The sequence below is a fragment of the Pempheris klunzingeri genome, chromosome 22, assembly GCF_042242105.1.
Source record: "Pempheris klunzingeri isolate RE-2024b chromosome 22, fPemKlu1.hap1, whole genome shotgun sequence".
Taxonomy (NCBI): Eukaryota; Metazoa; Chordata; class Actinopteri; order Acropomatiformes; family Pempheridae; genus Pempheris; species Pempheris klunzingeri.
The window spans coordinates 2,388,831-2,415,586 of NC_092033.1; the positions used below are offsets into that span (position 1 = coordinate 2,388,831).

At 44.4% G+C, this 26,756-nt stretch overlaps 2 protein-coding genes across 2 annotated transcripts; one reads left to right on the forward strand and one right to left on the reverse strand.

The window, feature by feature from the left end:
* Positions 1 to 818: 818 nt before the first annotated feature.
* On the reverse strand, positions 819 to 6,974 carry LOC139222021 (HMG box-containing protein 1-like). Its single transcript, XM_070853991.1, has 13 exons — positions 6,969 to 6,974; positions 5,578 to 5,682; positions 4,751 to 4,858; positions 4,487 to 4,670; positions 3,977 to 4,112; positions 3,577 to 3,688; positions 3,353 to 3,462; positions 2,407 to 2,563; positions 2,173 to 2,317; positions 1,951 to 2,069; positions 1,675 to 1,864; positions 1,114 to 1,255; positions 819 to 1,014 (listed from the first exon to the last, which is right to left on the reverse strand). The coding sequence occupies exons 2-13, from the start codon at positions 5,675 to 5,677 to the stop codon at positions 997 to 999; spliced, it is 1,521 nt and encodes a 506-aa protein (XP_070710092.1). The 5' UTR covers positions 5,678 to 5,682; positions 6,969 to 6,974; the 3' UTR covers positions 819 to 996.
* A 1,514-nt stretch (positions 6,975 to 8,488) lies between these two features.
* pik3cg (phosphatidylinositol-4,5-bisphosphate 3-kinase, catalytic subunit gamma) lies at positions 8,489 to 20,726 on the forward strand. The gene is made up of 24 exons (XM_070853797.1): positions 8,489 to 8,620; positions 9,882 to 10,101; positions 10,197 to 10,368; positions 10,467 to 10,729; positions 10,837 to 10,923; positions 11,008 to 11,108; positions 11,223 to 11,392; positions 11,491 to 11,678; positions 12,299 to 12,406; positions 12,491 to 12,578; positions 12,670 to 13,099; positions 13,183 to 13,281; positions 13,372 to 13,507; positions 14,552 to 14,617; positions 14,710 to 14,853; positions 15,379 to 15,460; positions 15,559 to 15,662; positions 15,951 to 16,097; positions 16,620 to 16,710; positions 16,804 to 16,934; positions 17,554 to 17,665; positions 18,434 to 18,591; positions 18,746 to 18,827; positions 19,019 to 20,726. Exons 2-24 carry the CDS (start codon positions 9,889 to 9,891, stop codon positions 19,216 to 19,218), a joined length of 3,372 nt encoding a protein of 1,123 aa, XP_070709898.1. The 5' UTR covers positions 8,489 to 8,620; positions 9,882 to 9,888; the 3' UTR covers positions 19,219 to 20,726.
* The last annotated feature ends 6,030 nt before the right edge of the window (positions 20,727 to 26,756 follow it).

Genomic DNA, 26,756 nt, shown 5'->3' on the forward strand with positions numbered 1-26,756 from the left:
CAAACCAAGTCCTCGTGTCACCCTGCTCCCTCCCTCTGCTGTAAAGGCAAATCCTCTGTAACACACCCATGTGATTTTTAGATCCTTCCTAACTATATTTTTTATTTTCATTACCATAAATTCTCAAGTAAAAGCCATAACATAAAGAAAGGCTGGGGGAAAACTTTGCTGTTACTAGTACCTGCACTAAAATGGCTTTAAAAAAAGTCCAACAATGTGCTTTTCACTGTACGTTTGTCGCGGAAACTTTTCAAAATAAAAGCCTTCCAGAGAAATAAAGGGATTCTGCCCCTTAACTTCTGGAAGTGAACTTAAAGTTTAGTAAACAGGGAGACTTCTTACTAAATAATATGGTTACAAAAATGGTTTTGAGGTGTTTAGCTCTAATTTGAGCTAAATAAAACCTCTGGGCCACTTTTTGAGAATTTATGGTGTGTACATGTGTTTAATAACTAAATATTACATGATAGATTAAACTATGTAGTCTTGTGCAATACACTGAGTGCAAATGCAAGTAATACAGGTGAGAAAATACTTAATATATAATATAATTTGGGCGAAATAGCTAAACTGTCTACTACCTAAACTGCAACAGCACCACAACTTCCACCTGTTTCAAGCATATGATGAGAGTCTCTCCTGTAAAATCACTCTTGGAGATGAACTCCAGTCATAGATAAGAACCAGTAATCAGCTCTGTAATGTCAAAAAACAAACAAAAAAAGAAGCTCCGGTGCTGCTTAAATGTTTAAACATGATGATTTGAACACTTTAACATGTTAAATTTAGCACCTTTTTAGAAGCAGGAGAAGGGGAAGTGATATTTGTTTGGCAATCTTTAAAAAGACTGAATCAAATATAATAAAATAGAATATTGAAGCATAGCATTATTTCACAAAGCTCCTCTTCCTCGCCACCTCTGAATGAATGTGTGTGTGTGTGAGTGTGTGTGGACTCCTACAGGCTGCCAGTCGCTCTCTCTTCCTGTCTGCAGCCCTAATTTCCCTGACAACCCTGTTGGACACAGAGGAGGAATCAGACAGCAGCACAAAGCACTGGATTAAGGTCTGTGTGTGTGTGTGTGTGTGTGTGTGTGTGTGTGTGTGTCCTTACAGAGTTGGTTCGTTTACGTTTCCAGCAGTCTGGGTTGAGTCTTTTCTGTTCGTCTGCGAGGGCTTTGGCCTGTACGGTGAACGCCCGCCGCTCCTCGCTTCGCATTTTCTTCCACCGCTCACCGAGGAGGACGCTGATCGCTCTGAGACACACACACACACACACACACACACACACACACACACACACACACACCTTTTTAAGATTGTTACAAGCATGAAGCTTCCACAAAAAATAATAAGATATCATGTTTCAAGACACTGGCTTCTTCATTGACAGGTCTGTTTAATGATTTAAAGTCATTCACACCATGTGTGCACTGTGTGTGTGTGTGTGTGTGTGTGAGAGTGTGTGTGTGTGTGAGAGTGTGTGTGTGTGTGTGGCTCCAGCCTGCAGGGTGCTGAGTAAACACCTGAAAGTTTAGATTCAGATATGATTCACAGTGTGACCAGCAGTGGACTAGAAAAATGTCCTTTGTTATCCTCCTGGTGGTGAGTGTGTAACGATGGTGGGTAGGACACACACACACACACACACACACACACACACACACACACTGACCTGTTGTCCTTGCCGGGGAACATCTGCGTGTACTCCACCCTGAACTTCTTGGCAAACAGCATGAAGGCGTTCATTGGCCGCTTGCACTTGGTGGGCGTGGCGTTCCCACTTCCTGCCGCGCTGCCGTGCTGGCTTCTTTTTGGCTTTTGACGAGGGGAGTGGGAGTGGGAGTGGGCGGGACTGTGGGCTTCTGCAGGTGTTAAACAGACGCACAATTCATCAGCTGTTCTGAGTGAAGCCTGTTTCTGCTTGTTCACATCATCTCAAAATATTCACCTCGTGATGCGTCTCTGTCCGGGGACGCAGCACCGCCGCTGGACTGGGAGGCACGCCGCCGCCTGGCCATACTGCTCAGCACGTAGACCGCAGAGGAGTCCAGAGGAGTGAAATCATAACTGAGAGAGACACACGTATGACAATGGGTTTCACTCACACACACACACACACACACACACACACACACACACTGAAGCATGATGGTATACGAGTGTCTTTTACCTCCTGAATGTGTCAAAGACCTGTGAGCTGTCAGTGTGTTTGGCCTCTCTGTGTCCCTGAGGGAGGCACACATCTCCCACCTCCATTTCGTAGCACGGTATCCCATGACGCACCACGGTCAAGCTCGGGTAGAATGACGACCACCCTAAGAGGAAGTGAGACATGCACGAGTGGAGAGAAGACAACATAACCCTGTGTGGAACCACTGCAGTGTTTTCTCACCGTCAGTCCTACCTTTGTTCTTCACGTAGAAGGGATGGTCAAGTTGGCAGCGGGCGGTCATAGGGGCGTGTCCGAATGCCCCGGGGTCAAAGGTCAGCTGTAGGACAGCCTGATTAGACAACACGATCTCTGAATGCTCCACCAGCTGCAGACCCTCAGAGCCATAACTCTGCAAACATACACAGCAGACATGGATTTAACATTTGATTTCATCTTTCATCTAATCCAGTGGACCCTCCACAGGCAGCGGGTGGCGAGCGAGCTACAGCGGCTGTGATGTCATCCTTCAGGGCAACTGCACCCAATCAGAGTACCTCCGCTAACAGTGCGTATGACAGGCTCAGATTGAAGTTTCTGTGTTTAATCAGAAACAGCGTTCTATCAGTTGGTTTATAGGCACCAGACTTCATTGACAAAAACAGTAATTTTACACGGGAGCTGCTGGTCTACCGCTGCCTTGTTCAGTTAGTTTGCTTGTGTTGCTGTGTGACTTTGATGTTTGTAACAGTCAGTTCGGTTAGTGTTACACACATGTGTAACACCTACTAACACAAACAAAAGGCAGCAGTGGACCTGCCACACCTGTGTTCTGTGAGGTAAAGTTACTGTTTTTCTCAATGGAGTCTGGTGGGTGTGAATAGCGCGATATGACAGCGGTTTCTGCTTAAACAGAAAGCATCTTACAGGTTTATCTCTGCAGGGATCCTTTCCAAACTGTTGTCAGTGGAAAAACAAGCACTTTTCGTGGATGCACTTTGATTGGGCACCATTGCCTTGAGGGATTACAATGCAGCTGAAGTTTTTGTACCTACCAGTCATTTTGACCTCAGAACATGTAAAGATGGAGCCCAGGTTTAAAAATACCAGAGTTATCCTTTAACACTGAACTAAACTGACCATGCAAATCAAAAACTACGGTGGGAACTCAGCAGCCTGATGGTCTTCTTCTGTTATGTACCTTCAGGAATCTGGACTGCTCCTCATCACCGTAGTCTTCTTCAGCAGAGTCCAGGTCCTCGACGTCCTGCCACTCCACATTAGCGCCGCTGTGCAAACGCAGATGGGTGCCTGATGACAGAGAATAGAGATTATGTCCTCCCACTAGAGAGAGACGGGCTCTTCTCCAGGCCTCTGATCAGTTTCACAGAGTGTGTGTGTGTGTGTGTGTGTGTGTGTGTCTACCTTTGAGGAAGCAGTGCCAGGCGGTGGGCGGCCAGGAGAAGCTCCAGCCCATGTCTTCATCGTCAGACAGAGAGGATCTAGTGGACACTGCAGAGCCACATTCACTGCTCCTCTGTGGAGACACGAAGCAGCAGCAGCTGTCAGGACGACCAGGAGCTGTAGGTTTGGACTGCACAGAAACACTACAGCAGCCCTTCTTATCTACACGGCACATTTGGCACATTTGGCACATTTGGCACATTTTCAAGCTTTTCCAGCACCGTACGGTCGTGGTAAACTAAATATACTCAGATTCTGTCTCTCTCTGACTTATTTCTTTAGCCAAACAAATGTAAAATATGCAGTCAGACCTGTATGAGCAGTGTAAAACATGAGAAATAATCATGACAGTGAGCTGTACCCTGCTGCGCCGACGCTCCCTGCCGTGACCTCCGGGGGGCGCCGCCGAGGTGCTGCCGGGTGGGAGAGGAGGGGGAGGAGGCCGGGCGTAGGAATGTAGATTACAGCTGGTGGTGGAGAGGCAGGCCGCAGAGGAGCTGAAAGTGACACAGGTGACGATTCGGCATTTAGAGGAAGTGGAGTCTCTTTGGAGTTTTTAAACTTTAAACACACAAGTTTAACACGAGCGACACATTTTGAGGGAGTTAAAATGTCCAAAATGTTTAGTACTTTAAGCCAAAAACATCAATTACACTAAAGACTTTGTGATTGTGTGGGGAGGTGACATTTATTTAAACAGTTGAGATGATTCCTTGGGCTCCTGGTGGATGCACTTGGGGATTTTGGACTCTAAAATGCTCCTAAAATCCAAAAGTTGGGTTGGGAGATGCTTTACAACCATAAATAAATAGTTTATTCCTACTTTTCTTCCACAACCTTCCTGTTTTAGACAGCAGGGAGGAGCAGCTACCTGCTGTGAGGGGCCTCCTGCAGCAGTGGGCTCTGGGGGCCGGTGGCGATGTGAGCCAGCTGCGTCAGCCAGAGGGTGTCGGGAGGCTGCACGTGTGCCCGTCTCTCCTGGTGTGACACTCCCAGCTCCACCTGGTAGACGGGCGCCGCCTCCTCCTGGACCTCCTGCAGGTCCGGGAGGTCGTCTGTGGGAGGAGAACGACGAACACTAGCTGACGACTCGGCTTCAGAGATGAAGCGTGAGGCGGTTTTGTCGCGTACGTACCGTATTCCATGCGGCTGTCACTGGTGGTGAAGACAGGTGAGGAGGGGGGGTGTTCCTCACAGCAGAGCGGGTCACGTGACTGCTCTCCACCTGCGTCCATCATCACTCCTGAAGGTGAGACGAGTCACACAGCAGCTAGAATAAGTATTAGTACTATAATAAAAGTATTCTAGTGTGGGCAGTAATTAATATATTCTATTCTTCTTATTATCCATAGATTAATATTATTACTAGTAATGAATGGCCTATATAATAACATCAGGGTTATTTTGGGCTACCTGTTGAAATAGAAAGGATGGGAGATGGGAGGGTCTCTTGTGAGTCCGTAAAGCTTTTTAAGAATAATATTCAAGCACTTTTAACTGTTATAATAAAGGCGACTGTGTTTTCTAACCAGCTGTTCATCTCCCCAGTTGTTTAATGCTTGCTGGGGGATCAATAGAGGACTTATCTGGTTATTAATGGCTGCCGCATGCCGACTAACCCATCCTATACAGGTCGATCACCTGTAGCCTGTGGGCTGTGCAGGACACCCTCCTGTCTGTGGCTCCTGTGTTGTTCTTAAAACTACAGCCTGTGATAACACATCCTGTTCTGTGGTCGCTGCATTAGGATCAAAGGTCAGAGGGCGGCTTCACACCTGTTTGGTGCTCTGGTCCACAGGAAACACCACATTTAACCACCAGATTATGATGAAAATGGAGCATTTCAACCTTTAAATTAAGTATTTTCCAAACTTTGGAGACTTTGTGGGGCTCCTGGCAGTGCAGCACCATGTAGGTGGAGCGGTGTCCCTTCAGGAGTGCTGTGTCAGTGACCCCTCTTACCTCTGTGTTCACCTTCAGGCTCTGAATCCCACGTGACCTGATGCTTGGGGTCACCGGACAGCACGGCCGGGGTCACCACCTCCCAAACCATGATGTCCATGGTCACTGAAACACACACACACAGCTGAATAACTCCACAGCCAGCAAGTCTCTCTTTAATAGAATAAACATTATTTATGGAAATAATATCCATCTATTGTCTACACTGGTTATCTTTAAGGGTTCAGGGGGGCTGCAGCCAATCCCAGTGGACGAGAGGTGTGCTGGAACCTGGACTGGTCGCCATTTAACACCAGACAGACAACCACTCAGGCAATTTAGAGTCACCAATTAACCTGCATGTCATCAGACTGTGGGAGGAAGCCGGAGAAAAACCTGGATCCATCCTGCTGTGGTGCATGTAAAGTGCTACGATACAGGAAATACAACATAGTAAAGTAAAAAACATCCACACAGACACTTAATCTGTCACTGAGCTGTGATGTAAGGCCTGTGCATGGTTGGGCTGACGTAAGGAGACACAGGGTGACATAAGGAGACACAGGGTGACATAAGGAGACACAGGGTGACGTAAGGAGACACAGGGTGAGGTAAGGAGACACAGGTGAACACTGGGTTGGCAGCCATTACCCTCTAACAAAACAAAGCTGCAGTATATTCACCAGGTACAATGTGTTGAAACATCCCGTCTCCAGCATGCAAACAAGATAAGTGTGTGTGTGTGTGTGAGATAAATGTGTGTGTGTCAGTCTTTATCTATTTCACAACACTCCGTCATGTGACCCGCCTCTTGTTTATAAACTTTGAGATCCTTTGCGCATGCGCATAAAAAGCCCATTCATTCAATACAGAGACGGGCAGCGACAATATGTCTGATTAAAACAGTTCAAAACGGGTCAAAAGTACCGAGTTATCCACCCAGACTGAACCAGGTGTGTCTCTGCTATCCGGTGCTGCTAAATTCTGCCGGTAAAAACGTCTCTGCGCTTCAAACTTCAACCCAAACGGCGTTATTTGTTGTCACGAAGCAAAAAAAAAACGTCGACGAAAACTCGTAAAGCTTCATTTTCTGTGTTTTACCGGAAGAATCAGCGACAAAAGCGAGAATCTGAGCGGAGGAGATGCGTTAACTAAAAAAAAAATAAAAAAAATAAAAAAAAATCGCGCTGCGCAAAAGCAGTTGGCGCACAACAAAACAAGTAACGTCAACAATGAAGCTTTAACGGAGGCAGCGGAGAAACTGCGGCCAACGGCCCAAAACACTCGGTGTCAGTCACACGGTGCTGCTCGTGGGGCGAGCTGAGAGGAAAACCATTCACACGGTGTAGAAACCAGTCGAGTCGGACGCTTTAAAAGCCGCAAATGATTTCAATGAACTTTCCTTAACTCACCAAAAACAGTCGCCTTGTACGGGAAAAGGGGGCTGGGACTAACGCCGCCACCCTCCTGCGATCCGATTGGTCGGCGCTGACGTCAATCAACCGCTTCTCGCCTCCTCATTGGTCGGTTCGGTGCAGGCTCGTTCCCTTCATTATCATCATCACAACAATAAAATAAAAGAGAAAACGATGATGGAAAATGGCTGAAAAGAAAAGAATCTCTTATTATTAGTACATGTTTTTATTTTTAAAACATTTCATAACATTACAGCCACCATGTAAAGGATGTAATTTAAGTGGAATATCTCACTTTTGACCATAAAGTTGGAATAATTGTTCAATAACCCCAATTTTGTTAAAGCCTGAATACACATTTTGGAAGAGTTTGATCAATAAACTTTATTTATCAAGAATAAATCACATTGTCACAATCATTTCATGAGAAGAGATGAAAATAAACATTTTATTCTTATTATTTTTTATAACAGTGTAGTTTTTAACCAGTTCTTTACTTGAGTTACATTAAAAAACAATTATGTTTTGAATGTAAGGTGTCTAAACTTTAATATTTAAATATACAAACGCACTAACTAATTAAATATGTGCTGTTTGCATGCATGTCCAGAGCAGAAACATGAACACGATTCAAAATTCTTGTTTCATTTTAAAGTAATCCTTTTTTTTTTTTATCACTCTATGAATCAGAAAATGTGCTCACAGCCATTAAAAAAAGATAAGATAAGATCAACTTTATTGATCTTTATTGATTGAGGAAATTATTTTTGCCAGAGTACAAGACAAAAGTTGAATACAAAGTACAAAGTGTAAAGTGTCTTAAGTGAAAAAGCAGAGAAATAGTGCCTACTGAACATTTCTGAGTGAAATAGAGATGATCCCAATATGTTCAAGTGATTATTAGTGTGGTTTTTACTGATATCAGGAGTATAATCAATATAAAAATGTTAATATATATAATTATATGTAAATAATATTATTATAGATGTGGGATCGTGTGTGTTTACTGCCCTCCTGTGGTCACAATGAGGAACTGCACGCCAAGTTAGACATGATTAGATACCAACGTTTCCGGTTTGTACCTTCAAAATAAATCAGTGACAAATTACAATGAATACAAGAGGTCACTCCAAGTCACAAAAAGGTTTTTATTAATGACAACCTGCTTGGATTTTCTTGGATTATTGTTATTATTATTATTACTATTTGGTGTAGACCTGCTCTGTATGGAGAGCGTCTTGAGATAACACTGTTATTAATTGGTGTTTTAAAAATAAAGATGTATTTATTTATTTATTATTCAAGGATGACCACCGAGGACACATTCAAGTCTTCTATTTCCTTATTTACCTAAGAATTAAAATCTGGTAGTACAAGTACAATTTCTTTGTTTGGTTTTTGAAAAAGAATTGTTTTACGTGTTTTATTTTGAAGAGAAACACCGGAAGTGTTGTTCTCGTCGTGGCTAGAAGAAGCTAGCCGGCTAGCTTGACACTCTCCCACAGTTGAAGCGCAGCGTTTCCTTAAACCAGCCTCAAACTTTAAAACTACTTTTTCCCCTCTGGTCTTCGGTCCCTTCTTGCAGCATAGATGCCGAAACTTTGGGCCAAAGCTCCGGGTTTGGTTGCCGTCCTCCTCTCGGTCCGTTGGTGAGTAACAAACAAGTATTTTATGGTTTAGTTTGAGAAACTTTAACGACTCTGCCTGCGATTATTATGGCAGCTGCACCGTTACTTTCCCGCAGAGAGACGCAGTTTTGCTGTGGCTGCTTTTAAAGAGGTTTATTTTCTGCCACACACACACACACACACACACACACACACACACACACACACACACCCTAATAACCCTAAAACCCTAAAACCAGCAGATTACAGGTTCACCCATGCTGCCTGGGCCGAGCTCTCTGCTTCCTGCTTCTCTGAACTTCCTCTGCTGCTGAGACAGAAGCAGAAGGGAAACTGCAGCCATCTCATCCTGTGACTCCACTAAACTTCTCAGAGCTCCAGTCTGGTGGTGTAAACACACTGTCGAGCTCTTGTGCTTTATTCTAAGGGGAGAAATGTGCCTCCTTGCTTTTATTATGGAAGTTAACTTGTGTTTTATACATGTGGATTTATTTGTTCTAATGCATACAAGTTGTTCTGGTTTGTAAAAGTGCCTGTTTGTGCATCCTGCTGCCGTTCGTGTTCATTTTCTCTTTTTCTCTGACTTTTTGAGACACATTTCATGGTGGTTCAGGTGTTGGATTCACCACCGATTGACCAGTTCCTCTAAAACTGGACTGTTGTTGTAGTTTTAGACAGAAAACAATAAGAGAGCAGTTAAATCCACAGTGTTTATTTGTGTTTACAGAGGAAAGGAGATAACCATCCCACACTGTGAGGGTCTTCTGTGCTGGAAGACAAAAATAAATGTATAAATGAATGTTTTCGTGTCTGTTATGTCGTCACATAACATATTATAACATATTATAATAGAAACGCATCCAGCAACAACAACATCATCATCGTTTCTAACAAAGAGGCTTTTTAAAATGTATTAATCCTTCGAGTCATTTTTAAAGTCGTTCTCTGAGACTTTTCTTTGTTTTATATTGATTTAAATGATTAGTTTGTGTTTCTTTTTTACTGTTTTTGGATTATTTATAGAAACTATTGAAAGATTATTTGGTTTATTAAGGGTGTAATCTGTAATCGGCAGTGAAAATAGTCCCTCACTTGTGATCTCAGTGCCATTTATTCATTTGGAATAATCAATATTCTCTCTGTCACAGTTTAGTTTTAGGGACTTTTCCTCCAACTACAGAAACGTCCAAAGTCTTTGCATCTGTTGTGTCTTGGATTCATCTTCCTGTAAAGGCAGCTGAGACATTAACCGGCTCTTCCTGTTCCTGTGCCGTTCCTCCAGCTAGGCGATGGACGGGAAGCAGATCCAGGTGAGCGACGAAGAGCCCAAAGTCTTGCGAGAAGAGACCCGGAGGAGGAGGAGAAAGAAGGCCATCACCTCGTCCTCCTGCACCTCCATGGATCAGATCACCGTGGAGTTCGTCCTGCCCACGGCGGCGCGGGGCGGGAACAGCCCCGACACCCTGCTGCTGGAGGTGGCCGGGAACTGGACGGTGGAACAGGTGCAGGACTCCGTCTGTTGAGGGGAATCTTTGTCACGGACGCTAAAATGGCACCTAAACAAATGTTGTGTTGATGTTCGTCTCTCTTCCGTCAGGTGAAAGCTCAGGTGTGGCTCAAGGCGGTGACTTTAAACCTCTGTCCTGACTTCTACCAGCGCTTTTCTCCCGACCACTGCATCCTGCTGTACCAGAAGAAAGGCAACACATGTGAGATCTACGACAAGCACCAGGTCTTCCAGACGCTGGACTGCATCCGCTACTGGAGAGGTACCGAGCGGCGCCCAAATACCGAGCCGGGAACTCCAGTTATTCTGTCGCCATGATGTCAAACACGTCTGCTGTGTGTGTGTGTTTTTTTTAAAAAGCCCTGAAGAAAGACGTGGGGCGGATCCAGCTGGTTCCTCGGCCGCAGCCCTCAGAGGAGTCGCTGCAGTACCAGCGCTACCTCAACCACCTGATCGGCTACGACGTGACCGACGTCAGCAACGTGCACGACGACGAGCTGGAGTTCACCCGCAGGAAGCTGCTGACGCCGCGACGCATCGAGCTGTCCGACCGCGACCCAAAGCTCTACTCCATGGACCCCTGGGTGACCCGCAAGCCTCTGCCTGAGCACCTGCTCAGCAAGGTGTGTGTGAGATCTCTAAATAATCAGTTCATGAAGGACCTCTGGAGCACAAACTGTGATGTTGTCTTGACACTGAGCGTCTCCGTGTTTGGTTCCTGTGCTGTCAGGTCAGTAACAGTCACTTCCTGGTGGTGATCCACATCAGCACGGTCAGCCAGACCATCAAGGTCTCCGTCGACGACACTCCAGCGCAGGTACACACACACGCCAGTCAGACCGTTTACGACTCTCTGCTCTGTTTCTGTACCGTTTCGGGACATTTTCTCCATCTTGTTCAGGTACTGAAGAGCTTCTTCACCAAGACGGCGAATAAGAGAGTTCTGCTGGGAATTCCTGACAACATGTGTGAGGCGGACTTTGTGCTGCGTGTGTGTGGACGGTATGACACACCTCTCAAATACCACAGTGGAATGAAACTTCAGATGTTGGAGTTTCCTTGAATGCACCACAGAGCAACATTTTGAAAGTAACCCCCCCCCGTCTGCTCCCACAGGGAGGAGTACCTGTATGGGGACAAACCGCTGCAGAACTTCAACTGGATCCGTCAGTGTCTGAAGAACGGGGAGGAAATCCACCTGGTTCTGGAGACGCCACCGGATCCTGACCTGGATCTGGTCCAGAAGGAGGACTGGGCACAAGTGGACGACTGCACGGGGGTTGCAGGTAAACAACAGTGTGACATGTTGTGTTTTTGTTCTATGATCCATGTAAAGACATCGTTATTAAGACTAATAATGATCCTCCTCACTTTCCGCCCTCAGGCACCCACGAGCAGCTAACCATCGACGAGAAGGACCACGAGCGAGTGTTCACCATCTCCATGTGGGACTGTAACAGGAAGTTCAGGGTGAAGGTGCTGGGTATCGACATCCCATCTCTCCCCAAAGTCCCAGAGTTCGTCGTCTTCATCGAGGCCAGCATCTTCCACGGCCAGCAGCTCCTAGCACAGGTGACCCAGAGCACACAGAAAAACACCTGATGATGGCGGCTTTTGGTCTCAGTTGGACTTCAGTGCAGCAAATTACAGGAAGACATTGAAGAAGATATGATTTGAATGTAAAAGTTTAAACAAAAGTCAAAATAAGATGAGAAAAATGGGAGCAAAGTTCTTGACAACAATACATCCCATAAACATAAAACAACCATCACTACCAGATGAAAAGGGTCACAGTCAAAAAGGTTTCATGGAGTAAAGACACAGAAGTCTATACTCAAAAATGACAAAAAAGAGAAAGAAATTAACATTGTGTTTCCTTTGACTTTCACAATAAAAGCCTCAGGGTGTTTCAACAGTTGGCTTTTATTCTGAAGTAGCAGGAGCAGGCAATGTTCAGTTTTTCTGGATTATTTCCTGTGAATCTTTTGTGCATAAGGGTCATTTAAATCCACACAGACATTCTACAGACATATTGAATGAATTATGCTGCAGATTATATCAAATGTGGGATTTGAATTAGATTCAGCAAGTCAGAGCTGTGAACCATCAACAGTTTCAGGAAGCGCTTATTGTCCAGACTACAGAGATTAGGTTTTGAACAGCAGAGTCTAATCCGGACATTCCTCTCTCAGGAGAGGACGTCGTCTAAAACCTTCAATGAAGAAGTGCTGTGGAACTGCTGGCTGGAGTTTAACATTAAGATCAAGGACCTGCCGAAAGGAGCGCGCCTCAACCTCCAGGTAGGGACAGTTTTACAAAGACCACATGTTCGGGTGGTGGGAGAAGAGTTGCTACGTCCTCTGATGACTGTTTGCTGCACCCAGGTGGTTTGTGGGAAGCAGCCGCAGACGCCAACCTCCAAGGGCGGCTTCAGCTACCAGGATAGCACGGCAGGAACAGGCAGCCATGACGGTGAGGTGTACCAACACTTAGCTGCCTGCTGTGTCGTGTTGACATTCGCTGGACATTCGTCTGTCTGTCTCTCTCTCTGTCCGTCTCTCAGGAAAGACCAAAAATCGGCTCCTGTACTACGTCAACCTGCTGCTGATCGACCACCGCTCTCTGCTCCGCCAGGGCGAGTTCATCCTCCACATGTGGAAGATGCCGGAGAAGAGCGAGGAGAGCAGCAGCAGCATCAACGCGGACAAGCTCACCTCGGCCACCAACCCGGACAAGGCCTCCACCATGGCCATCGCCATTTTACTGGACAAGTACTGCTACCCGGTGGTGCTGCCCAAGAGCCGGGACGTGGGCCGCGACGGCGGGGCCGGGGGCGAGGAGGCCGAGGGAGGGGAGCGAGGCCAGAGGGAGATGCCGAACCACCTGAAGAAACAGTTCGGGGCTATCGTAGCCACTGACCCCCTGCATCCTCTCAGCCCCGAGGACAAAGAGCTGCTGTGGCACTTCAGGCACGAGTGCATGCGCGACCCCAGGTGCTTGTTTTATTTCATCCAATCCATCGTGTCAAATCATTATTATTTCCAGATTCATGTCCCGCTTCTCTTCCTGTGCTCAGGGCCTACCCCAAGCTTCTGGGCTCAGTCAGGTGGGGCAAACAGGAGGACGTTTTGGCAACTCACCGTCTGCTGGAGCGCAGCAGCGCGTGGGACAGCAGGTAAAAGAGCTTTCACGCTCCCACTCCACGTACATCCGCCCTCAGCACGCTCAGTGTCCCATCACCTGTCGACCTGTTGTTCCCGCTCAGCCGTCTGGACGTCGGTCTGGCCATGCAGCTGCTGGACTGCCACTACTCGGACGCTCAGGTTCGCTCGATGGCCGTGAGGAAGCTGGAGACTCTGGAAGACGATGACGTGCTCAGATATCTTCTGCAGCTTGTGCAGGTGTGTGTTTCTCTATGCGTCTCTGTTTATGGGCAGCTGAAACACAGCAATTGCAGTGGTGAAATATTGTACTTTGTACTCCACTGCATTATTGTGATCGCTTATAAAATATGATGGTGCCAGTTTTGAAGTTACTAATCTGTCACATAACGGTGAGCTGGACAGAACCAGGACAGCAGTTTGTCTTTAGCAGACAAATCTGATATAACTCCTAAGATTTATCTCGTATATCTCAGTAAGAACGTGAATGAATTCTCTTAGAAATGTGAGAATGCATGGACAGTTTACACAGATATGCTGAGCTGCTTCTCTGCAGATAATCACACTCTGTCTGTGTTTCCATCGTTGACTCTGTGGTCAACTTTGCATGAGCAGCATGAATTATCAGCTGAGGCCAACAAAGGGCCCTTTGGTGTGATAGGAAAATGAGCTTTACCTTCCACAGTGTGCTGCTGTCTGAGTATCTGAGCTTCAGTGACGTGTGGAGGAGCGCTTCATCACCATGAATTAAAATACACTGTGTACATGCATCAGCTCTGCTGCCTGAAGTTCAGCGGTAACCTGTGTTCTGTATTAGGGAAAGTTTGGGTTGTAATTGGAGTTTGTGTCCTTCGCCAACACTTCAGACAGTCTCTGAATTTACTGCCTCATCACACCGTGACCTCTGAACTCCGTTAAAGTCATCCTGTCAAGGTTTTATTGTAACGTTACAGTTGTCTTTGCCTGTCCCGGAGGCTTTGATATATTTTTCATGCTCTCCATTCTGCCTGAAAACATTTACAAAGCTTATTTTTTTTGGATCTGTTGAATGTGGCTTTGTTTACATCACTTTGAGGTCCTCTTCTTCTTCTTCTGTTCTGTTCTGTCGCTCCTAAGCTGTCAAAAAACACCTCAGGGTGACATTTAAATCTGAATTCATAGAAAGTCAAACCGTCATCCTTCTGTTTGCCAACTTCTGTTTAAAAGAAAACCAGTTTGTCCTCAGATTCCCAACCTTGGAGTGTTTTTTTAGATGCTTCGCTGTGCTTTTGCTGTGTTCTGCAGGCGGTCAAGTTTGAGCCTTACCACGACAGCGCCCTCGTCAGGTTCCTGCTGAAGAGAGCTCTGAGGGTAAGCAGCACCAGCATCTGTGCCTTTGTCTCCTTTCCGCCTGATGCAGGTTGCAGAAAGATCTCTGAGTTTGTTTTGTTTTCTCCCTGCAGAGTAAGCGCATCGGCCATTTTCTCTTCTGGTTCCTGCGCAGTGAGATCGCCCAGTCCATGCACTACCAGCAGAGGTATGCCGTGCTGCTGGAGGCCTACCTGAGGGGCTGTGGTGAAGACATGCTGCAGGACTTCAGGAAACAGGTCAGCAGTGGGTCGAGTACACGGCTGATGGTGTGTGGAGATTTAAAAAGTGAGGTGTGAAATGATTAATAGAGTGTTGCAGGGATGAAAGTAGCATCGCTCTGCTTCCCTCCATATTTGGATTTTAAATTATCACAGAGAATTAAAGTTTTTGATACTCTCATGTTTTATTCAGCAGAATAACACGACTTTTATGCTGTTTTGAAGCGTAACTGCGATCGCTAGGAGTAAAAAGCCAAAGTCAGGCGATGACTTCACCACCACTAAACTACACTGCAACTTTTATCTAAAAGTTTGAGTTAGAATAGTTTGTAAAAGCATCAGTTTAAACACAACTAGATGCTGTGAGGGTGGACACGTGACTGTGACTCTCTATAAGTGGTGTGGTGGTCTGAGGTAAAAGGCAGAGGACTGTGGTACTAACAGCAGAAGGGAGTCATGGGAGCTTGAGTCCCCTTTTAGCTCAGATTTGCGGTTGATCTATTGATCAGCTCTGTCACTAACTGATGGACTGATGGTGCCCAGGTGGAGATGACTGAGGCTCTGCAGAAGGTCACCCGTGAGATCAAGACCATGTCTGCTGACAAATACGACATCACTGCACAAGGTGAGGACGAGAGAATCAGACTTTTATGATGTGGATGAATTAATTATAGCAAAATAAGGAGCCATCTAATCATGGTTTAAAATGTGTGTGTGTGTCAGTTGTGTTTCAGTTGCGTCAGAAGCTGGAAACTCTACAGTTGTCTGGCCTGCCGGAGAGTTTCAGGGTCCCTTATGATCCTGGACTCAGAGCTGGAGCTCTGCTGGTGAGACACACACACACACACACACACACACACACACCTAAGTAAATGCCTAACCTAATCCTAATTCTAAACTTAACCTCAAAACCAAGTCTTGGAAGTTGTGACGACCAAGCAAAATATCCTCACTTCCTAAATTGTCCTCCTTTTGATAGTTCAATACACGTTCTGGTCTTCACTATGTAGCAAGTGCACACACACACACACACACACACATAGGCAGTGGAGAAAACATTACACACTGATCTTCTAGAAGAAGCCAAACAATGAAAAGCGGATGTGAACTCTCAGATCGAGCAGTGCAAAGTGATGGCGTCGAAGAAGAAGCCTCTGTGGCTGCAGTTCAAGAGGGCCGACCCCACCACTCTGTCCAAAGACCCCATCGGCATCATCTTCAAGGACGGCGACGACCTCAGACAGGATATGCTCATCCTGCAGGTGAGGTGGCCACACTGTTAATAGGAAATAATGTTTATAAGAAAAGTTACACTGCTCCATAGTTTGTCTAGTTTTACAAGCCACAGCAGGTCATTTTTATTATTAATCCTTTATCTAATTAGGATCTCCTTTTCCAGACTGACGTGTGCACACTTATAAAAACAGCTGCAAGTGTGACTGTGAGAACATTAGTATAACTTTTCTTGAAAGGCGCTTTATAAATCCAAGCTGTCAGTATTAAAACGTGAGAGAATGTGATTTCATATGCTGCTGTAGCTCCTTCCACTCGTCCACAGAGTCGTGCTCAGACAGCAGAGCTAACCAGGCAGGTTTTCTAGTACTTCATTACTGGCATGATGATTTTCGAGGAGCAAACAGACTCGAGTCTTACTGCAGTGTGAAGATGACTTATAGTGAGATATGTAGGGAGTTTGCCAAGAAGTGGTTTGTGAATAGAAGTGATGCAGCGCCTGCAGCTGAAGGAAGTTTCTTAGCACTTAGTTTCCTCTTGTGTCCCTTCAGATTCTGCTGATCATGGAGTCGATCTGGGAGACTGAATCGCTGGATCTCTGTCTGTTACCGTACGGCTGCATCTCCACCGGAAACAGAATCGGTCGGTTGTTCAACCGCACGATTTGTGGAAAAGCTGAATGCTACAACCGCTCTGTGATCCTCTGTTGTCTCTGGTTTTTTTGTGTCGTTGCAGGCATGATTGAGATCGTGAAGGACGCCACCACCATTGCAAACATCCAGCAGAGTGTTGTTGGAAGCACTGGAGCGTTTAAGGATGAAATCCTGTATCAGTGGCTGCGGGACAAATGTGTCAGCGAGGACAAGGTGGGCGTCACGTCCACATAACATCAACAAAAACCATTATATACGATGATAGCAGCCAGCCTTTGTGAGCACCCAGTCACAAAGCTCTCTAGAACAATATTAAGTAGTTAGTACTGTAACAGTAATGATGGTTATCATCTCTATAAGTGGTGTTTAGCGCAGATGGTTTATATATAATACAAAACATGACCAGTTTTGTCTCCAGCAGCTGTTCTGTATGTCAGACGTTACAGGAAGTAGCAGCGCAACAGGAAGACAGGAAGGAAGTAACCCAGTGAGCCGTGACACCTGCACCACCACCGCCGTCTATATTTAGAGATTTTAATGTTCCTGCTCTGCTTTTGAGAATCTATTTTGCATTTAGCTTTCATTAAGGAGGAAACTCTGTGGGACAGCTGAGAGTCCCACAGTGCCAGACTGTTTAGCCACATACTGTAGCAGCTCTCCTCAAAACAACAAGGAATCCATTCAGTGCCTTTCTCGAGGACGCATCTATTTAAATCTGACATTTCAAACCAAAAACCTTCTGCTCTGAAAAATCTAATCAAGTTATGGCCCAGTTATTGTTACTGTGTGAGTAAAAAGTGGTGTTTTATTGTGTTTCTCTCTGTATTTGTAGTTCCAGCAGGCTGTGGAGAGGTTTCTGTACTCCTGTGGTGGCTACTGTGTGGCCACCTACGTCCTGGGTATTGGTGATCGCCACAATGACAACATCATGATCACTGAATCTGGTAATTACGTCTTTTGTCTGTTCCATCATCTCACTGTAGGACAAACTGTAGGAAAGAAATATAGTTAAAAATACCTCAAAGTATCTGTAAAATATGTTAAGTTGTAATAAAAGTCCTAATTTTCTTAAAGAATAACTGATATTTTTAAAGCTATGCCCACTGGGAGCCAACAGCAGGCTGCATCAGCTGTAATGTAATCCTTCAGGGCAGCTGGGACAGATCAGAGTCCTTGTTTTGCTACTAACAGGCACAGATTGTTGTTTTAAATGTCTGGCAACATTACAGACAGGATCCCTACAGAGACAGACCTGTAAGATCCTTTTGGTTTAACCAGGAACGGCTAGGTCAAAGTCACCAGACTCCATTCAAAAAATTAGTGATTTTAGACGGGCATTACTGATCTACCACTTTCTTGATCAATTACTTTATTTGTGTTATTGTGTGATTTTGGTGTTTTAAAGTGTTCAACACAATATTTGTGTAACACACAATAACACAATCAAACTAACCAGTCGATGCAGCAGTAGACCAGCATCTCCCATGTTCTGTCAGGTAAAATGACTGATTTGTTAATGGAGTCTGGTGGGATAGAATCGCGTGAAATAATGTGTTTCTGGTTGAACAAAAAACAATCTTACAGGTCTCTCTCTGTAGGAATCCTCTCTGTAATGCTGTCAGACATTTCTAATTATAATCTGAGCTTATCAGTGGCAAAAACAAGCACTTTTAGTGGAACGTGCTGAAAACTAATCCTCTGTGTTTCTACAGGGAACCTCTTCCACATCGACTTTGGTCACATCCTGGGGAACTACAAGAGTTTCATGGGAATCAGTAAGGAGTGGGTTCCCTTCGTGCTCACGCCAGACTTCCTGTACGTCATGGGAACATCGGGAAAGAAAAGCAGCCTCCACTTCCAGAAATTCCAGGTGCAGAAAATGGGTTCTGTACAAACATCCATCCAGCTTCTTTAAGCTTTAGATGAGTCAGATTGATAAATCAGCAGACAGAGGAGGCTACATCAGGCCAAACGTCTCATAATGTATGTGTGTATGTATTCTACATCCTTTATCTCTGCGTCAGGACGTGTGTGTGAAGGCTTACCTCGCCCTCCGGCACCACACCAACCTGCTCATCATCCTTTTCTCCATGATGCTGATGACCGGTACGACTTCCTTTCTTAAAAAATCCAACAGTTTTTCATGTTTTGTGCCCTTTTGCAGGAAAAAAAACCTGATTTATTACCATTATATTAAATTAAATCCAGTTTTTTAGTTTAGATTTTTATTTGAAGCTCAGAAGAAGACAAGAAGATGATATAATGATTAAACAGTGGTAGATGCTCATACTTTGCAGGCATGCCCCAGCTGACCAGCAAGGAGGATATCGAGTACATCCGAGAGGCGCTGACCGTCGGCCGCAGCGAGGACGACGCTCAGCGCCACCTGCTGGACCAGATAGAGATCTGCAGGGAAAAGGGCTGGATGGTTCAGATCAACTGGTTTGTTCATCTGGTGCTGGGGATCAAGCAGGGTGTGGAGAAGAGATCCACTTAGGAAACATTAAGGTTTCATTTCTCTCAAGCACTTCTGCCTTTAATTTTCATGTAAATACTGTAAGAGTCTGACAAGACGGCTCCAACTGAAGCCTGGGAAGCTTTCCCACTATACCTGCACACTTAGATTTTGTATTTTAAACCGTGGTTTGTCTCAGATATAAAGACATTTTTATGGATTTTAATTCAGGTGAGTTAGTAAGAGATGGGATGTGACTGAGAAACGCCAACACCATCAGAACCGAATCATTTCCACTGCAGAAAAAATACACAGGGTCTGCAAGAGAGACTGAAAAAGAGAGTGAATAAAAACCAAGAGGATCTGCAGGCTCTGTACCAAGATACATTAGTGTTAATTAAATGTAATTAATTACGTGCTGTGGTGAGGAGACTCAGAGCAGAAAATCAATTCCACAGAAGAGACCGTTTCCACTGCATCGCTGAGACCAAGTTAAAACATCCACACCAAGCTGAAAATAGCATGTAAGGAGCTGCATCTTATTTTCACACATTTTCAAGTATTTTAACATCCAAAACAATAGAAAAATCTGGTATTTTTTAAACCTGGGCTCCATTTTTTTACACACTTTGTGAACCTTTGTGAAAAACGCACTGCCTTATTCAGACGCACCAGACTCCAAAGACAAAAACAGTAATTTTACCTCACAGAGGTTAGTGGCTGGTGTGCTGCTGCCTTAGATCTGCAGGTTTTTCTGTGTTATTGTGCTACTTTGGTGTTTGCAAGAGTTAGTTTGGACGCAGCACAACATTTGTGTAACACGCTCAAATAACTCAAACAAACTAACTGACCCAGAGAGCAGTAGACCAGCAACTGCTGTGTAAAATTACTGTTTTTATCAATGGAGTCTGGTGGCTTTGAATGGAGCGATATAACAACTATTCTAGTCCAGGTCTCTCTCTGTAGGGATCCTTTCCATAATGTTTTCGGACACTTTGAATAACAATCTGAGCCTGTCAGTGGCTAAAACAAGCACTTTAAGTGGATGCAGCCTCATCTCTGTTGCCTGCAGATGTGATCTACTGGATCGGTAATCAGTCATTTTGAACCCAAAATATGTAAAACTAGAGCCCAGGTTTAAAAACACAGATTTATCCTTTAAAGTGGAAGCCCTGTTTCCACAAGTTAAGGCACTGGATCACCTCCTATTTCCATCCAAAGCCAAACTACTTCCTGTTTGTAGTTGTCTCATTCAGAGTCCTTTCCTGCTGAGAAAACACATTTCCTTCACATTGTTTGAATTAGTGACTGAATCCTCGCTGACGTCGTGCTGCACTGTTGGACTGACGATACTTAAATAGTCAGCAAGATGTTTATTGTTCCAAATTATTATTTGGTTTTAGGAGTTAGTTATTGAATTATTTGGATCCTCCTGGTCAGAGACAGAAAATAATTTAATGATGAGGAAGGTGAGAGTTTTATTATTTATATTATTAGCTTATCTTTTTATTTGCACTGATTCTTAAAGAGTACTTCTCAGATGTCTTAAATTTAAATAAAGAAATTAAACTTTTGATCATGCTAATGTATAACTACTGTAAAAGACTACGGTGGCCTGTTGGTGACATTTAGCACATGCTGGTCAGTGCTGTTACAAGAGGGGGGGAACGTTGAAGCGATCTTTTTTTGTCCACGTCATCATGATGTGGAATATTTACGTTTTTAATCATCAGGACAGAGAGAAGTAAAACATGATTCTCACATAATGGCTGAATTTTCCTATATTTCATTTTCACTCTGACTTAAAGCAACGCGGCCAAACTTCACACACGTCTCTCGGCTTTTTGTTGAACTGAATCTTGACAAAGACTGAAGCAAAACAAGAATTAAAAGTCCCATAATTATATTCTAAGAAGATCAGATTTGTTGCTGTTAATGCTTTCAATCCCTGATTGATCCTGGAAATTAAAGAACTGGAACATTTTACATTTTCTATGTATTAATATCACATAATTAAACTTCTATAAGTATTCTATAAATACTTCTCGTGTTTCTTTCTTCACAAATCAGTCTGATGACTACTCTTGATCATTTTGAGCCTGAGCCAAGTCTAAACTCATCTAAAATACCAGCTGTTGTAACTGTGTTGACTTTAACCACAAGATGGGGCAACTCCACAAACCTTCTCCCAGAGTTGACACCACATGGAGCATCTTCCTCCTCTCCTCTCCTCTCCTCTCCTCTCCTCTCCTCTCCTCTCCTCTCCTCTCCTCTCCTCTCCTCTCCTCTCCTCTCCTCTCCTCTCCTCTCCTCCCTCGCCCACGTATTTCCCTGACTTCCCCCCCCCTTGGTCCTCTCACAGGTTTCCTGTCAGTTTCCAATCCATCTCTTCCTCCTCTTCCCCTCTTCCTCTATTCCGGCGTCATCTCACCAGAAAAGTATGGGAGGGTGCGTGAAGAGAACGCCTCCTGCATGTCGCTGTGTTTTATGGCTGTAAGCTGCTGTATCTGTTCTCATGTACGGGCTGTTGATGGTTTAAATGGATTAGGAAGATAAGCCTCCTCATTTCCCACAGCTTTAGGACCTCTTTTATATACCCTGTTACTCTGGTTAATGTAAGCTTTTTAGCATGCCTATGAACTGTACAGAGGCAGGAAAAGATGGGAGTGAATAGAGCCAAATGTGAATGGATTGCAGAACCCTGCTTTCTCTGTTTTCATCCTCGCTGCTGAAATATGGGGCGTTCAAGCTGCACGGGATACTTAAAAACAACAACAACAATCGTATAAAAATGACACTGATTAGATGGACTCAGCCCAAAAAATGTCTGTTAACAGAAAAATCTGCTAATATTTGATATGAAACTGAATATGAAATTCATTATATCAGGATAAACCACTTGAGGGATGAGAGGGGCTCCCAAACAAACACTGATTTTTGATTTTACTGTCATGAATGTAATACTGCATGTTAGAATCTAGCACTCAATCAAACACATGATAAATAGTCCATAGCACAAAATCTTAATATTGATGAAATAGAAGTAGACCAGCTAGTCCCATGTTGTGTGAGGTAAAATCAGTGTTTTATTGAATGGAGTCTGGTGTGTGTGTTAAACCAAAAGGATCTTCCAGGTCTCTCTCTGTAGGGATCCTTTCCATGATGCTGTCACACACTTAGAATAACACTCTGAGCCTGTCAGTGGATCAAACAAGCTCTTTTAGTGGATCTACTGTGATCAGGTGCAGTTGGATTATATTACAGCCGCTGCAGCTCCTCACTGTCTGTGGAGGTGATCTACTGGACCAATTCCAAAAGTTTTGTACCTACCAGTCATTTTGAACCCAAAATATCTAGAATAAATGTTTCATGAAGGAAGGAAATGCATCCAGCATGTTGTTAGGTCTGAAGAATACACAGGAGGGAGCTCTGCAGGGCGGCTTTAAACTGTACTGTCACATATCGCTGTGTGGGGAAAAGAAACAGGAATGACGCGTCAGTAAATGTGCAATTTAAGATCCTGTATTAATATTCTTTTTCTTTTTTTTTTTTTGTAATTTGACGCGTTTCATGGCATCACATCACACATTTTGACTGTCAGCCCCCAGGATTTTATTTTCGTCGGCGTGGAAAAGCCACTAAAATAGCATTTAGACCTTCATGTGATTCGGTTCACCATATTCGTTTGTGTGCGTTTGATGCTACACATGTTCCCTACTGACAAACATATCTTAGAAGAAGACATGACTACGTTTGACACACATGATCAAACCTAAAAATGAAGGTTTAACGCTGGTATAAAAGTTCTAGCAAGTTATATTATAAAGGAAAAGGCTGAAATCACTTTAAGATGCAAAAATATTCTGCAGGACGTTCCTCAGCTTTTCCAAACAGGGACTGACTGATTTTCAAGGAGCAACGTGTCTTTGTGGTTTTTTTTTTTTTTTTACGTGTGCTGCAGCTCCCCAGCTCTGACAGGTGTGTGTGAGGCTGGTGAGGGAGGAAACTGTGAGGAACTGGAGTAAACTGGAGCATCGAGAATCGATTCGCTCTCTTTCTCCATTATCTCTGGTTCCTCTCCAGGAAGACGTGAACCAGATCAGACGACGGGGGAAATCACTCACTGCCTCTGTGTGTGTGTGTGTGTGTGTGTGTGCTCACATGTGCTGTATGTGTGTGTTTTCATGTACTTCTGTCTTTGTGAGGAACAATTTGAGGGCACCTATAGTGTCCTCACTGCTCTAAGGGGTTACTCTAGGGTCAGGACTTGGGCTGAGGTTAATTAGAGTGAATTAGCACGTTTTAATCTATGGGCTCAGGTGATGTGTAGAGCAGCAGGAGAAGAGGCTCCTCACAAATCCTAAAATACTTAATATGCGAGATATGCATATGTGGCTCTATATGAATGTAAATGCTAACGTGCCGTATGTACATATGCATGTTTATGATGTGTGGGTGTGATGCTCTTCAGTCTATTTGTGGCAGCTGTATTTATGTGGCTTGAGGAGCATGAATGCAGATTTAATGCTTTCACTTTGAATTCACGGTGCGTCTGTGTGACCTGCAAAGCTTTTCTCCATTCATGGTATCTAGCAGAGCATCCATCTTTTTTTTTCTTTTATGCTAGCAATGATATGATATCTGCATACTTTAAAAACAGTTTGAGTTAGTCACCAAACTAATCCCATGTGTTACTGCATGTACACCGGGGGGGTGCAGCGATGTGAGGCTGTTGTTGCTTTATGTGTAAATAATCAGACTGTCTCTATTTGGCTATTTAGACCTGTTGACGCAGTATAAAGAGCGACAAAGTCCACAAAAGCAGGAGGATGTGGCGGCTAACTTCATATTTAGGTACCAAAACTCCTTGGTTAGGTTTAAGAAGGGATTAGGTATTTGGATAAACAAAGGTTACAAAGGTACATGAAGCATTTCTCAATCAAGTTTGAACAATTTGCCTTAATTTGTGCAGCTTGGAGTGAATTTGTGTTTGCTTGTGTTGACTTTGTGTGTAATCTTGTTTTCTTCACATTCAGTCTGAACACACCTTAAAGGTGAGTAGTAACTTTATTTGTTTTTATTTTAGAAATCTCGGTCATTTGACACTAAATGAACTGTGTGGACACAGGGTTCATATGGGTCGTGAACAATCCTTGGAAATGTTTGAATTTGATGTTGTGTTTTCAAGGTCGCTTCCAAGTGCTTGAAAGTTCTTGAAATTCTGATAACGTTAATGTAAAAAATCGGTTTCTGACTGAATAGTTTGCTTCTTAGATATTTAACATAAGTTGGCTACTTGATTGCAAAGACATCTGTATCTCTATGAGTGACCTCAGCTGTAACATAGCCTAAAAATGCACCTTGAAATTGCCTGAAAAGTGCTTGAATTTGACTTTGGACAGCGTGAGGGAACCCTGTGAACCTGCCTGTTGGATAATCAGTAGGATTTCTAGCAGTTCCAGTTCCACAGTTCGATTTCCCTCACGGCTGCTGTCAAAGGATCCCACACAGGATGTGTGACCCTGTTAGAGTTTTACTGGTGCTGTGATATCAAGTTTTGATTCTGCTGTGTGCATCTTCCAGTTGTCGTGTTGCTGTCCCGTGCAGGAACGATGCAGCCTGAGGTGACACGCTGGTCGATCTGAAACATATTGACTGAACCCTCAAACTAAATACCAATCAAAACATGAAACATGGCTGCTGTCATTGACTGTGGGGGCATAAAACCTTTTGCTTCGTTGTTGCAGGAAAATGTTAGTTGTTGTGACTAAAGTAAGATGCAAAATGTGCCTCATTAAAGCCGGACTGTGCTTCTAAAAATGAAAAGCGAGTAAAAGAACTTCAGATGCGTGTGAGCTAGAAATATCCCTGCTTTGAACTCAGCATCACGCTCTCAAACGTATGTCCTCATTTCAGTTAACACTGAACTTGGGTGGCTCCTGCAAGTCAACATTTGAGAAGTGCTAGCCGGGAAAGCTAAACAACACGGTGGTTAGCGAGCTCGGCCTGTGTTTCGAACTTGACCTTTTAGCAGTTTCCTCGATTACAACACTTAGCCGTTAATATTACAGCCTTTAATATTTAACACCCTGAACATATCTGTACCCGCTGTAACCGGAGCCTGAAGGTGGAGGTGTGTTTAGGTGCGCGTGCTCGTGTGTGTGTGGATGCTGCCGCTCAGTGCGACACATCAGATACCCTTACTGACAGAGTGTGAGGGCGTGTGTGTGTGTGTGTGTGTGTGTGTGTGTGCGTGCGCGTGCCTGTGTGTGTGCAACCCGACGCTGCCTCTCACACTCTATCTGTATTTAGCATCAGTTACCATCAGGTGGAACAATTAGTCAGTGAAGAGGTTGGCCAAGCAATTAGACGGCAGGAAGCAGAATGTGCAACACAGCCATGCGTTAGCCTCGATCCTCGGTCTCTCACTTTAAAGTGGTGGGAAAGCAAGAAGATGGACAAGTGATGAATGTTACAGTACAGAAGTTCCCTTGTGAACTGTAAGCCTCATGTTAATGTTGAACAAAGGAGCTTTGGGTGTATTGCACATTTTAGGAAAAACTGTAAAAGAGCATAAAAATGGCAGCCGAGGCTGAAATGAATAAATCAGCTGGCTGTAATATACACCTGTATGATTGTACCGTTACCTGGGAGAGTCCTGTGTTCCTGTCATACACTGTATAATATAGAAGCACACGGAGCTTCCAGGTTTGAGAAGTGAAGCCAATGCTGAAGTGCCTGAAACCTGAATTCTTCTCACTGATTTATCACCTCAGTAAACATTTTCCTGATGGTCAAGTCAATGTTCCTTCACTAACTTATGGTCCCATTTAGGGTAAAATAGATCAAGAGCAGGGTATCCTTTAGGGCAGGGCCTAAACCTAACCAATCAGAGCATCACTTCAAACCAAGATGACGACGGCCAAAATGCCAAACTTCAAAACAGCCACCAGCCAGCGGGTAACTGTGACCACGCTCACTTCCTATATACACTCTCTGGTGTCTTCTTCTTTCCCGTCATGTGTGTCACTGCCACCGTCTGTTGATCTGTTGATGGCATTGAAACAGCAGAAGTGTGTATTGCGTCATCTTTGTGCTTTTATGCGTACATACGCATCCTCGTACGCAAGATACAAACAAAGCCTCCACGGGGGGGCTTTTAATCTGGGATACTGATAGTGCTCCGTGCATGCAGAGCACATTTAAAGCAACTAGAATCCAACCTGCTTGAGATACAGGTGAGGATTAGTTTTTCTTTCTGACTCTGACTCAGTCTGACTTTGTTATTCTGATGAATGAGCTGTCGCTGTCCACATGTCGCGTGCTCCTCATGTTAATCGTCGTCATCTCCCTTTCCTGGGAGAATCCTCTCATTGTATAACTTTAATTTGCACTGAGATGCCTCTTCCCTGCTATTCAGCTCTGTGAAGTGGACCCTTAAGACCCCACAGGTTTGCAGCTAAGCCCCAACAGAAGGCACAGTAATTAATGCACATTAGAGGGCCCAATAATCTCTGCTTGTCTCTGTGTGCCTGTAATTCCTTTTGCGAAACACCCAATCAGCCAGCTGGTCGGTTACC

Excerpts from the sequence above, each read along its gene's own strand:
- LOC139222021 (XM_070853991.1), bottom strand. The coding sequence starts at position 5,677 with ATGGACATCATGGTTTGGGAGGTGGTGACCCCGGCCGTGCTGTCCGGT. Across the intron at positions 2,564-3,352 it reads AGCAGTCCAGATTCCTGAAG|AGTTATGGCTCTGAGGGTCT; the intron begins GTACATAACAGA and ends GTATGTTTGCAG. Across the intron at positions 2,070-2,172 it reads GTCTTTGACACATTCAGGAG|TTATGATTTCACTCCTCTGG; the intron begins GTAAAAGACACT and ends TGTCTCTCTCAG.
- pik3cg (XM_070853797.1), top strand. The coding sequence starts at position 9,889 with ATGGACGGGAAGCAGATCCAGGTGAGCGACGAAGAGCCCAAAGTCTTG. Across the intron at positions 10,730-10,836 it reads CTGAGCACCTGCTCAGCAAG|GTCAGTAACAGTCACTTCCT; the intron begins GTGTGTGTGAGA and ends CTGTGCTGTCAG. Across the intron at positions 16,711-16,803 it reads CTCCACCGGAAACAGAATCG|GCATGATTGAGATCGTGAAG; the intron begins GTCGGTTGTTCA and ends GTGTCGTTGCAG.